Source organism: Cynoglossus semilaevis, chromosome 8 (assembly GCF_000523025.1).
Source record: "Cynoglossus semilaevis isolate Cse_v1.0 chromosome 8, Cse_v1.0, whole genome shotgun sequence".
NCBI lineage: Eukaryota > Metazoa > Chordata > Actinopteri > Pleuronectiformes > Cynoglossidae > Cynoglossus > Cynoglossus semilaevis.
In genome coordinates this window covers 5,771,669-5,784,171 of record NC_024314.1, presented here as the reverse complement: position 1 = coordinate 5,784,171, position 12,503 = coordinate 5,771,669, and the positions used below count along the sequence as shown (strand labels likewise).

The following is a 12,503-nucleotide window of genomic DNA, read 5'->3' as shown; positions in this document are numbered from 1 at the left end:
ACTGTTAGAGTGGACAGACCTCAGTCTGACTGTTAGAGTGGACAGACCTCAGTCTGACTGTTAGAGTGGACAGACATTGTTATTACATACAGTGACATACAGTGTTATTAATATATGACCATTAAAGGTCTGTGACACTGCAGCATGTCTGGCCAATCAGGCGCAGTAAAAACCCAGTGATATTAACCAGGAGATGAACAGCAGTTTGCTGCAGTATGGATCAGAGCAGTGAAGCAGCTCCACAACGTGCTGTGTCAACAGTATCCAGTTGTGTCTCAGTGTGGACGGGGGTTAGTGCAGACATTACCACGTAAAATCAGACAATCTTGGTTATTCTTTGTTTATTCTTATTCTTTATTTATCTTTTTAATGCAGAAACCACAGTTTTCTGAGGTGAAGGGTTACAATTTGACTGGATGCCAGTCAACTATACTCTTGTCCAAATAACAGAAATGGCCCACATTTGGGTCATTTCAATTTGTATCCAGATAAATATTGTTTAGACCACTATAAATCTGCCCACAGTCCCATATTTGGTCAGGTTAAAACTAGCGGTGTTGTCCCACTGTGGTCCAGTCAAATATGCTCACCAGCATTTGGGAAACAGTGGTTTTGAACCCTATTTAAGTCTCAATATTTAATTTAATTTTAAGTATACATTTCAAAGGCTTTTATTTCAGGCTGAAAGGCCACCAATAAAGACCAGAAACACAATGTTTTTCAGCATTGCAGTGATATTTAAATTCATATATTGATACCAAAACCATCATATCTTTATCTGTCATATGTTTATCTGTTGGGGTCTTATCTGTGTCTCTTACCGAGGCTCATCGTCCAGGTTTGAATTAGCTCCAAACAGAAGCCAGGCCACAGCCTGCTCTGGAGTCGACCTCTTCCCGTACCTGCACAGAAACAGAACATCCACATGTGATGACAACACTGACATTTGTCAGGTTTTTCAAATAAAAACTTGTCACTTCAGTCTCAGATTCCTTATTGCTCACACTGTTTACTTTTCTCTTTCTTTTCTTTTCTTTTTTTTTAATTAGCTCTGTGTGTCTGCTGTGCAATCCAGAAGTCAAGTGTGCAATTATCTGGAGAGGAAAGCAGACTTTTCCAGGTGAGTGCCTGGAGCCTGTGTGCACCCAGGCAAGAAACAGCAAGATAGTCCAACTTCATAAAAAAAAAAAAAAAATCAATAATCTGTACTCACCGGGGAGAAGACACAACTGAGTTTCACTGATTCAAACGCTGAGTGAATTTATTCCAGTCATTTACTTTTCAAACATATGACACATGTGAAGGTTCATCAAAGAGTCTTATTTATGAGGTTAATATGTGGTTTAATGGTGGAGAAAAATCAATGCAAAAATCTATATTCTCTATTTGTCCACTAAAGAAGTGATTCACAAACTTTTCCTGCAGCGCCACCCTTTTGTAGGACTATAGAACTATTGTCAAACAAAAAAACATAAGCTGTGTAGTTTAGTTTATTGAAGATATTTTATGTGGAAAAAAAATTGTTAGAGCTTCATTAAAATATTTATTCCTAAAGCTACTTGTTAGCTATTGTATGAAAGTGTTCTTTTTATAATGTCTTTGTAACCACAACCTAGACTGGAAACCTCACCTCAGATCGATGGATTTAACTCTTAAAAACCAAAGGATGTCATTTACATTTTATTCAGGATGAGTGACTTTTTTTTTTTTACTGATTTTGTGTTCAGTTCTCAGAAATCAGCTGTGATGGTGCATTTACACCACACACACCATGAATTGCAGGAATTTTTAAAATGTTTACAGATTTTTTTTACATTTATTCTCATTTATAAATATATGTCTATATATTAATTAATATAATATATTAATGTGTGAATTAATAATACGCAGTAAACATGCTCTTCTCTTCTCTGCTGTCTTTGTATATTCCTAACTTATATCTCTGTTATGATTTATTTGTAAATTAATTGTAATTTTCTGTACTTTCCAATGAGGTGAAATATGTTTTTGTGAATGTGGGTTATATATAACATTGACTTGACATTCATTTTAAAATCTTAAATACAACCATAATAAAAGGCTCCCTCCAATGTTCCAGTCTTTGAAAATCACTAGACTATATCAATATAAAATAACTATTGAACCTGACCCACCTCTGTCTGGTGATGAGGTTGACATAATGCCTGACAGCTGCGTGGTATTTGGCCCACTCTGCCGGTGAGGCGTTGTTCCCAGGACTCTCCGGCTTGGGAGGATAGGCTTCAGCAAAGCTGCTCAAACACGCCACCAGGCACAGAAGGAGAGCAGAGAGCAGCATCCAAGACCTGAACAGAGCGGCCATCTAAGGACAAGAGGAGGCAGAGAGGCATTGAATGCAACTAAAATGAAAAGAAAAAAGTTATTTCTGTAGTTTTGTCCCTGCGTTAAAAGTCTTAACGGGTATTTCTGGATTGATAACAAAACGTTATACATTCAGAAAGTGAAAGTAAAAAAAAAAAAGACTTACTTTATTTCACTATAATCTGTTGTCTGAACAGTCTCCCGCTTCTGTTCCTCTGGGTTTCTCTGCTCTCGGCTCATACGACTATTTATCCAGTGGGACGGATACCTGACGCCCACCGACCCACACTATACCACGCCCCTTGTCACTTTTATTCCACAACCAGCTTTTTAGAAGAGCTAAGAGTAACGTCTCACTGAGCAGTGTTTCCGTCACAGAACGAGTACCAGGCGATATAAGTTCGAATATTTTATCGCCGGCGTCAAAGACGTCCAAGAATATGATTTTCTAGGACGCAAAAGCCGCCGTTGAATTCTAATAAGTCATTATTATCATGTATGCGCGCCTGCATATATACAGTGTGTACAGGCGTTTTATAGGTAAGACGGTAGGTTTACTCGGTTATTGCCTGTTCAGCACCACAGACAGCTCCCTTTTGGGCTATAGTCAAGTCAAAGGTGAGAACGACGTCAACGCACTGAGACTCATATCAACACAAGTGAACCTTCTCATGGTATATGCATGTTGATTCACTGGGATTCTGGTTGAATCAGCCGTCACTTTTTATATTCAACTTCACACCATGTGGAAGCACATGGAGCAGTGACACAGATGTGACTCATTTGGACAAAGACACTGAGTCCACAAAGACCTGAAAGTCTCAAGAGCTGAGACTGACCGTCTTGTGTGACAGCTCACATTTATGAGGCACAGAAGAACTGGCTGCTGTTTGTCATCGATTGTCATGGTCTGCTGTTCAGTTGATGGAGCCTCTGGGTCATCGAATCGTCCTGCAGACGGCAGGTGTGAATTGGAGTAAGAGAGGCTGAAAATATCTCTGATGTCTGTAAACCTGAAATAGTGTCAGAAATAATAGAACAGCAGGAAATAAACTACTAAAACAAGATTAGTTTATTAGATTAGATTTGTTACTTAGTAGAATACGTTTGGTTTCTTCATGCAGAGGCTTAAGTTGTTTTTATGTCAAGATTTTGTTTTACTCACAGCTTTTTAAAATGTGTGAGGTTGAAGATTGAAGTTTGATAAATGGCAGTAAAGCATGAGTCAAACCGTGGTCAGAAAGTAGCAGGAAATTGCCTCTGAAATGTGATTTGGTAAAGAAAGAAATAAAGTAAAGCGTCAATAAACATCCTAATTTATATAGTTACATGTCAAAACAAACAAAAAAAAGCAGCATCCTCCAACTGCAGGTCTTCCACAGGCTAAAACGCCAAGGAACAGCTACTGTTTAAGGACAATTGACTTAGATTTTGTCATTGTAACAATTGTTAAGTTAATCACAATTTTTAGAAGAAAAGAAATTCTTTACCACAAAGCCTTTAATCACCTCATCTACTTAGTTCCCTGTTGCTCTCCATGGGAACATCATGTATGTACCACATAGACACATAAAAAATGGTTGCTTCTCTGTGATCAAATCCCTGTCAGAGACTTGATTTGAACATAAATCCACACCGACAGTAAAGATGCTGCTGCTGCTGCTGCTTCTGACAGTGAACAGGCAGTTAAAGTATATATGACTTTGTGGCATTACACCGAGATTACACTGTCCATTTCTGAGCAATTATTGTGTCATAACTCAAACTGATATTGACGGATGATTAGCATGCAGACTTGCAAAAATGTCCAAAGAGATGCAAAATAACATAAAATTGGACTACAACAGTTTTGACGACCAAAAGCTTTGGGTTGCAGATGGGGAAATTGCAGAAATATTGCACTTAGATGGAAGAAATTGCCTTGAATTTGAGGATCCTGTGTTCTAATCACACATTATCAGGAGCTCATGGTGGCTGCTCTGAACATTCTGTTAGTTCTACTCCACTAATCCACCTGCTTGTCAGGCCATAAAAGTCAATAGCAAGAAACAACAACGTGCACCAGACGCACTCATTAACGTGGTCCGGTGTTTGTGGGCAAGCACCCAGAAAGTAACAGCCTCCAGATAAAGACACAAAGAGCAGACATTCTTTACAGTCCAATAAATCCCAGCCAATGCTCTCCACAACTGCAGTTTGAGCTCCTGCAGAAAAGAGAACGCAGGAGGTGTCACCAGGAGGAGTTGTTAAGACCTGCAGGTGTTCACAGAATCTCTAAACTTTTTCCTTTCAGCATAATTTGATTTTTAAGTACGACCAACGCCGTGGCTGCTGCTGATGAAGGCGGTGGATGTTTTAGAAATGGCAGGTCCTGAAAATGTACTTACTGTACCTGAACACTTTAAACGCAGCCCTAAAAGCTCAGCTCCCAAACCACATCTACCTCCATCCCAACATTTACAACACACATAAAGCAGCCTTTTACCAAATATAAAAGCAATGATTTCACACACACACACACACAGATTAACGTCCAGTCTGGTATAAGAGCAATCTCCTGGGAGAGCGTCTAACTGCTTCCTGTCATCACAGACAGAAAGGGGGGAAATGATGATGCCTTTTTACTTAGCCTTATCTCCAGAGTAGGGGAGCCTTGCTAATATGAACAGAGTGCTTTTCATGCAGCAAAGTCTGTTTACACAGCTCAGGGGACAAAATGGGGTCTTTGATGGCTGCTCACTGCCCTCTGCAGAACACCTCATGGGCATAACTGGTCCTGAAAGGGGCCAAAAGTGTCAGTTCATTGTTGTACTCTTGATAGGGAACACAAAGAAAACCAGGGCCTGGAAATCAATGACAACAACAAATAATCAAAAAAAGTACTCTCCTGACTTTGGCTTCTTTGACGTCAATAATGGCCCATAATTGACTGATATTGTTTTTTGAACAATTGTACAGTATATGCCCTGTATACGTGTGACCATGTTGGAAATTAAAGTATCACAGCATTTACTAGCTGGTGTATGTGGCACTTGTTCACACATAAATGTTTGTTAATGAAGGAACCAAAGGGAAGCAGGATGGAACTTTGACCCTGCACCAGTTAAAAAGATAGCATCACATCTGAGTCTGCATTTTTTAAATCATAGAAATTATACTCACCAACCATGGGACTTTGGTGAATATGTGAATCAGCACATTACAGCGCAAACAGCTAATGCTGCCTGTTATGACCTGAGGCTCCCTGGGGAATGACCCTGGATCTTCTCCCATTGGATGTTAATTACACAGAACACTGTGTTTCTTGTGGTTCTTCATCTCTGAACGAAGAAGTGGCTTCATGAACGATCTCTGTGCATAGCAAAGGCCACTAAAAAAATCAATTCTTAATCATTAAGGGCAAATGAACAACATACAGTTGAAGTGTTTGTCCATCGACACAGTTGCTGCTGAGAATCTTTACAAAGATTTTACACTGGATTCAATTTCTAGATGATGAGAAAGCTGTCGAAAATCCGTTTTTCTTTTTTCTCTTTGTTTCTCACCAGCAGGAAACACAGCCTACAGTTTTATTATCCATCATTTTGACTTTGTGGCTTAAAGGCCTGTGTGGAGAGTGAACCCATACAGGAGAAGAATCTTGGTAAAAAGCAATATGTTTGGAGTGGCCTGAAAAGAAAGGAGAAGAATAAAGGCTGATCGTTATTTAAACTATTTAAACTAAAAAAACATACACAAAAACAAATAAAAACAAGGTTCCCACAGGTTTATATGCTAATGATACTGGCAAAGACTTTGACTAATCCAATAAAAAAACAGGAATTGGGATCAAACTGAATTACAGAACTCATGGTGAACAATATTTTAAAGGTAAAAGGTCCAGAAAATAAATTAGTTGTAATAAGCAAACATTACACACCAACTGCAGCAGGATGGTGCAAACATCATCATCCCACTGATATCCCTGTCTAACCTGCTGGCCATCTGCATTTCCCTTTAAGAGTGAGATGAATGCTGTTAATCATGGGAGCCCAGTGCATCCCCCCAGCACCGGCTCGTCTATCTGTAATAAAGCGCTCTGCCCGACCCAGTAATTACACTCATCTGTCTCAGTCCTAACAGCCAACACTGGACTGTATGAAACCTACACTCGGAGCCAACATTCCTGGCAGCAGAAGACACACATAACTGAAGTAAAGAGCATCAATGGTGCGCTTGAAAAATGGGCCTCAAAAGTATGTAAGTAAGAAAGAATCAAAAGTAAAGGAATCCCCATATAGATGTAGATCAGACTGCAGCTTATTGGTCAAGAGGTCTGCTGTAAAACATCAATAATGTAAAGTCAAGTAAATTGACAATTACAGGAGAGAAGATGAAGCTGCAGGCAGAAAAAAATCTAATGAGTAGAATATATGCTCCTACATCCAGCCAAGAACATCAATGGCTGTAACTTCCAGCAGTATGTTTTTTTGATACGTTATTTTTTGTTTCTTTAAGGTAAAGCTAAAACTAGGGTATGTTAACAACAGATGGATTCTAGGAGTGCAAAGATAATGTTTGAAAAGAATTGTCAAATCAGAGCAGGAGTTTAGTGCTCTATGATGTCTGTCCTAACGGTATGTACGAATCAATGACAAAGAAAAAGACATCACAACCACTCAATGTCATTGAAGATTTTTTCACTGCACTCTCTCTTCAGCACTTCGTGTTTAACTGAAATTTCACATCTCAAACATAAACATTACACATGGCCTGGTATGTATTATCCTCAAACAAATATTACATAAAACGGAAGAGTCTCCAGCATAAGAAAAACACTTAAACTTAAAATTAACTGCACATTAATACAATAGGACATAAGACTAGTCCTGTCACACAGGTGTCTTGTCATGTTCTCATGATCAAAGCAGCTATGAACTGTGGGTAGAAACTATAAAGAAAAACTCATCACAGTCTAACACTTGAAAACCAGGCCTTCATTTAAATTTCACTTGTGTCTTTCTGCAGCAGCGTGTCCACCATTTTAGGAAGAAAGGCCTCCAGGAAGTGGAAGAAGTCCTGGAAAACTCCTGTCTTGTCGTTGGTGGGCTCCAGGTTGAGAACAGCTTTGGTGCTCTCTGTCTCACCTATCATCTGAGGCTGGACCTTAAACTCCAGAGGCTCCTCCAGCTCTGGCTCCTTCTCCACAATGCGAGCTGTGACCTGAGTCTCCACCTCCATACAGCTGCCCTCCGGCCGCGAGTCAGCGCCTCGACTCAGCTCCTTCCTCACTTTCCTCCTGCCGACCCACACCACGTGCTTCTGCACACAGGTCCAGTAGGGGAGGTTGGGTTTTGTCCTTCTGGACAGCCTTGGTCTTTTGTCCTGAGGTGACATAGAAGCGTCATCGTCATCAGTGGACAGCGGCCTCTTGATGCCGACGACCGCTACAGTTTCCTCCTGGGCTTCAACACTGCTGTAGCTGTCGTTCAGTGAAGTGTTGAGTGAAGACGTTGTAGTTTCCATCTCCTCAGAGGCCTTAACAGCCTGTTCATCACCAATGCTGACAGCTAAGAACGGTGTAATCTGACACCTAAGGACGTTTTGGAGAACTCCCTCCACAGCAGCACAAACTTTCCGAAACCAGAGCAACCGAAAACTGTCTCCAGCAGCATGCAGCTGACTGCGCAGGTTTTCAGGGAGTGATGCTGATTTAAAAGGAATTTTAATGGTCAGTGTCTCTGCTTTAGAGTGTGAAACATCCCCTTGGGGGGTGAATAAGCGCAAAAGGCCCCACGACTTCCCTTTGGTGGATTTGTGCTGGTACTGTAGGCTGCGGCAGTACTTCTCAGCCTCCTGGCACTCCTTCTGGAAGGAACGCTGCGAGCGTTCGTTCAGGTTCCCAGCTACGTTATGGCAGAGTTCAAAAGGATCCAAGACATTTAAAGGGCCCAGTCTGGGACGGTGAAGAGGAACTTTGTTGGGTGGTTCCTCTTGCTCGGCTGCATCCCCTTTGTTTTGGTTGAGAAAATCTGTAATAGGGTGTGAACATCCCTCTCTTAGAGATAAGACCCTACCTGCAAAGTCAAATGTAGCGTAGAAGGAGAAGAAGCCGGAGAGCAGCGTGCCTACAGAAAGAAAACACACAAGTCAGCTGCTGAGGTCATTTCACATTTCTGACCTTTCTGTCGATCAGACTTGAACTCACAGAGGTTCTGTGGATTTTTGCTGGGGGGAACTGCTATAGCTTGAGTAGGAAAGGTGCAGTCCCAGCCATCGACCACACACTCTTCCTCCTCACCTGCAACATCAGACACAGTTGACTGTATGGGCGGTTTTATGTTGATGTTACACAGACAGGCAATCGCATAACAATTAACCTGGTCACATTCACTGACAATGCAAGAATCCTTTTTTTTTCAGGAAATTTGACATTTTCTTTTATTCATGGAAATCAGTTGTTCTATTTCCAGGTTTTCCAGGGACAACTATAATTATGTTTCAAATCCCCAACCTTGTGAGTGAACCACCCTTTACCCACTAAAACATGCATGAAACTGACACATGTGTTATCCAGTCAGAACTGTGTTGAGACTCAGACTCTCAGCCAGTTTTGACCAACACTTCATCTCACAGCAGCTTCATCTACAGTCAGGAGTGTGTAGCACTTACAGGCCATGTCTTTGAGTTGGTCCACTGTAGGGAGGACAGCAGGTTCACAGTTCTGCAGGTAAAAGATGACCAGCAGCGTCAGAGCGTAGTTATTGAGGAGGGGGCCAGATCCACTGGGGTTACCTGGACGTAAAACAGGAATAGTGTGGGTCCAAGGGAGTGGGTGGTTTGAACCAATACAGCCAGAAAATTGACAAATGTTTCTCTTTCAATTGATTTATGAGATCAGAGATTTTTCTTGTGTCACATCACAAGTTTCATTTTATTATTGACCACCTAATCCTCTGCAGGGTCACGTGGTTAGATTTAGTTCAAATTAGAGCTGTCAAACAAACATTTTCAACCTGATTAATCACAGGATAGATGTATATCAATCATAATTAATTATAATAAATTAACATTCCAAACAATATTTATTTTTCTGTACACTGCTAGAACAGAAAGACAAAAAGAGCAAGTGGATGTAAGAGTTTCATTTGTGACTAATTCAAGTGATATAATTGCATGAAGAAAATGACAAAATTAAGTTAAAGTTAAGTTAAAGTCTAAAGGTTAATATTGTTGTTCTCAGAAATATCTTGCATCCATTTGGCAAGTTTGTCATTCAGCATGTCAACTGTAGACTGACTTAGTGCTAAATACCATCAAAGCAAATAATGTGATAGTGGTTTCTCTTTGATTGGTGCATGTTCTGAAGACTATGACCTGAAGTTAATTAGTTGGTCTGGTAGTTATCCAGAACCTTTCAACAGTGTAGATGCTGCAGCAGCTGCTTCTACAGATATGTACCTCATACTCTTCAACCAGGCAGTAAAACTAATCAGTGGATAGAGAGAAACAACTACCTCGACATTCACACACTTTCAAGTCAACAATACTGCAGTCCTTCCCATTATTAAGCTTTGAAAGCTATATAGCCGATCAAGTTATTTTACCAGCCAGTTGTTTCTGCTTGGCCCAGTAACGGATGGTGTACACCAAAGGTCGCAGCCTTTCCTCCACCCCTGAACAGAGCTGGAGGAAGCGCGTGTTCCTGACTGCCAGTCTAGTGTGAGGGGAAGGCAAAAGTGTCAGTTTTCCAATTAAACCAAAGACACCATGTGACCTTCAGTGCTGTAGGTTACTGCGGGCTGACCTGTTGTTAATGGTGATGTCTCCCTGAAGATTCAGCTCCTTGTAATGAAACTTAACCACAGGAAGTCGAGCGCTGCTGACCACATTTACTTTGTGCACACCGGGAACACACCGCTTCAGAATCATTGCCACCAGGTCCAGGACCTCGGCTGGAGACGCTGTGGCTAAGTCGATGTCAGAGAGAATAGAGTCTTCAGAACGGCCGTCGTCTGACATGCCCTCTGTGGGCTGAAGAAACACAGTGGGGTAAAAAGAAAGTGAAGCTCTTTTGGAGTGAGGAGTCAATCACCATATGGATAATCCTACCCGTTCTGTGGCGGTTTTGGCACGGGCCTGGAACATCTTAGTATTTTCCAGGTCCAAAAACAGGTCCAGGTCGCAGGAATGAATGCCAAACGTGTTGACAGATGAACCGAAAGGCAGAATTTGACTGTCTGTGTACCATTCCAGTGACACAAAAATGTACACAAATTAAATCATCTATAAAATACTTGACACAGGATTATACCATTTTATAGAGCTCACCAGGAAAAAACTCAACAAAAACCTCTTGCAACAGTTGAACCAGTAAATCTCGAGCCTTCTTTTCATTCACTGACAGCTGAAATCGCTCCACAACAAACTGCATCTGTGCATCCACCTTAAAATGAGAGGACAGTGGTGTAAACAGAATTTCTGCCAATGTTTCGTACAAACTTTTAACGTTACTGAAGAAACTGCATATTGATTTGAAAGCAAAGAAGAAAAACAGGGAAAGTGAACAAATGTAATGAGTAAAAAAGAGACTGGAATGTACTTATTTAACTGTACCATCACCACTTACACAGACCAGGACTTAAAACATCATCAATGAGAATGACTTACAGATGGCAGCTGACAGAGTTCCGGTCTGAGACGGTTAAGAACTTGCTGGAGTTTCTCTGAGTCACCTTTCTTCTTAGGAATTAACTTGAACTCTTTCTTCTCTCTGGGTTTGACTCTCAGCTTCAAGCCCTTCATTTGGTGTTCCATACAGGCCAGGGTGGCCTGTACGCCTTCTGTCTCACTAAACTGTACGATGGCATACACACCCTGTGAGGTCACAGAGGCACAAGGCCAATAATGAGTGATTCCAACTGGAACATTACACTGTTCACAATTTGGTTTTTATTAGTAGTTGATAGGACAGGTTAGTTTGTGCTTCTTTGTTTTTTCTAATGTGTGTGATGCTTTTAGTTGAAGCGTGGTGAGAATGGATGTGGATATGGTATGTGATTATTGGTACAGTGGCTAAAGGTAACAAGGCGTTGGAGTGAACAAATGTTATGACAAGTTTTTCTCCAAGTAGGTCTCCCACAAAAGGTTTTATTTGGGCTCACTAAAGTTACTAGTTGGGAGTTAAATGGGTTAGACTAGAACACAATACACTTTAAATGTCCCAAACTTGTGTTGTTGCATCACTGAACAGTAGTTTCTTATTCTTAAAGCACTGATTGGAGTTCCTGGCACATACTTTAATATCTTGCAGAATTAAGGTGTGGTATGTCACGTTGTTGTTAAAGAAAACCCCGAAAATGTATGTAAAAATGTATTGTGATAGTCTCTCAATAACAATCATGCTTATTTGTTGCTAACTGTAACAATTACAACACTTAGATCAATTCAAACATCGTCCTAACCTTGTCCTTATCCATGATAACATCCGAGACCATTCCAAACTGCTCAAAGTACCCAGTCAGCTCAGACTGAGAGACTTCAGGTTTGATGCCACTGACGAACACACTGTGCTCCTCCTGAGTCTTCCTTGTGCTCCTCACGGAGCGTAGGGTCTGGTGTTTGCGTCCCTTCACATGTTGATCCAGGCTGGGTACTAGTGGACACCAAAATATGAGTAGTACTTGTAAAAATGGCGACTGTAATGTCTGGTTAACAAACTAAATAAGTTTACACAATCATATAAACGTGCTCTCCTAGCTTAGTGTTGTTAGCTTGAAGGCTAAACTTACCGTTTGGCAAATTGACGTTGCACAGAATACAGTGAAAGCCCTTTGGTGTCGTTTCAATGTCAGTATTTTGTTCCATTTTATTAATTTATATTATACCGATAAAGAAGACAATAATAAATATTGACATAAGGCGACAAGTTCGACGCTAACCGTCGAACACGCGTCTCTCAAATTTCCCTCCACCAACGTCAACTTCCTGTTCGCTGTCAGTCCGTCTCTCAAATAGTTCCAGATGGGTCTTGCGTTGGCTGCCGTCGGTTCCTGACCTCCAAATTAAAACGTATTAAATAGCTTCCGTAAATAACAATATCAGTCGGTTTATGTTCATTCTAAATATATGGAATATATATATATATCCATATAAAAATATATTATATGGAAAACGTGAAATAG

At 40.7% G+C, this 12,503-nt stretch overlaps 2 protein-coding genes across 2 annotated transcripts in view; both read right to left on the bottom strand.

The window, feature by feature from the left end:
• The window catches only part of pyyb (peptide YYb), a 3,706-nt gene extending 462 nt beyond the window's left edge, over positions 1-3,244 (bottom strand). The window contains exons 1-3 of the mRNA XM_008314270.3: positions 2,507-3,244; positions 2,154-2,341; positions 822-902 (exon numbers count right to left, since the gene is read on the bottom strand). Of these exons, the coding sequence (XP_008312492.1) occupies positions 822-902; positions 2,154-2,341 (269 nt within the window). The 5' untranslated portion in view covers positions 2,507-3,244. The remainder of the gene's footprint in view (positions 1-821; positions 903-2,153; positions 2,342-2,506) is intronic.
• A 148-nt stretch (positions 3,245-3,392) lies between these two features.
• tut1 (terminal uridylyl transferase 1, U6 snRNA-specific) lies at positions 3,393-12,368 on the bottom strand. The gene is made up of 11 exons (XM_025057564.1): positions 12,111-12,368; positions 11,784-11,974; positions 10,990-11,196; positions 10,651-10,765; positions 10,432-10,559; positions 10,127-10,353; positions 9,927-10,036; positions 8,992-9,114; positions 8,528-8,620; positions 5,503-8,447; positions 3,393-5,183 (listed from the first exon to the last, which is right to left on the bottom strand). The coding sequence occupies exons 1-10, from the start codon at positions 12,184-12,186 to the stop codon at positions 7,321-7,323; spliced, it is 2,397 nt and encodes a 798-aa protein (XP_024913332.1). The 5' UTR covers positions 12,187-12,368; the 3' UTR covers positions 3,393-5,183; positions 5,503-7,320.
• Between the last annotated feature and the right edge of the window lie 135 nt (positions 12,369-12,503).

Excerpts from the sequence above, each read along its gene's own strand:
- tut1 (XM_025057564.1), bottom strand. The coding sequence starts at position 12,186 with ATGGAACAAAATACTGACATTGAAACGACACCAAAGGGCTTTCACTGT. Across the intron at positions 9,115-9,926 it reads CAAGCAGAAACAACTGGCTG|GTAACCCCAGTGGATCTGGC; the intron begins GTAAAATAACTT and ends TTTTACGTCCAG. Across the intron at positions 8,448-8,527 it reads CAAAAATCCACAGAACCTCT|GCACGCTGCTCTCCGGCTTC; the intron begins GTGAGTTCAAGT and ends TTCTTTCTGTAG.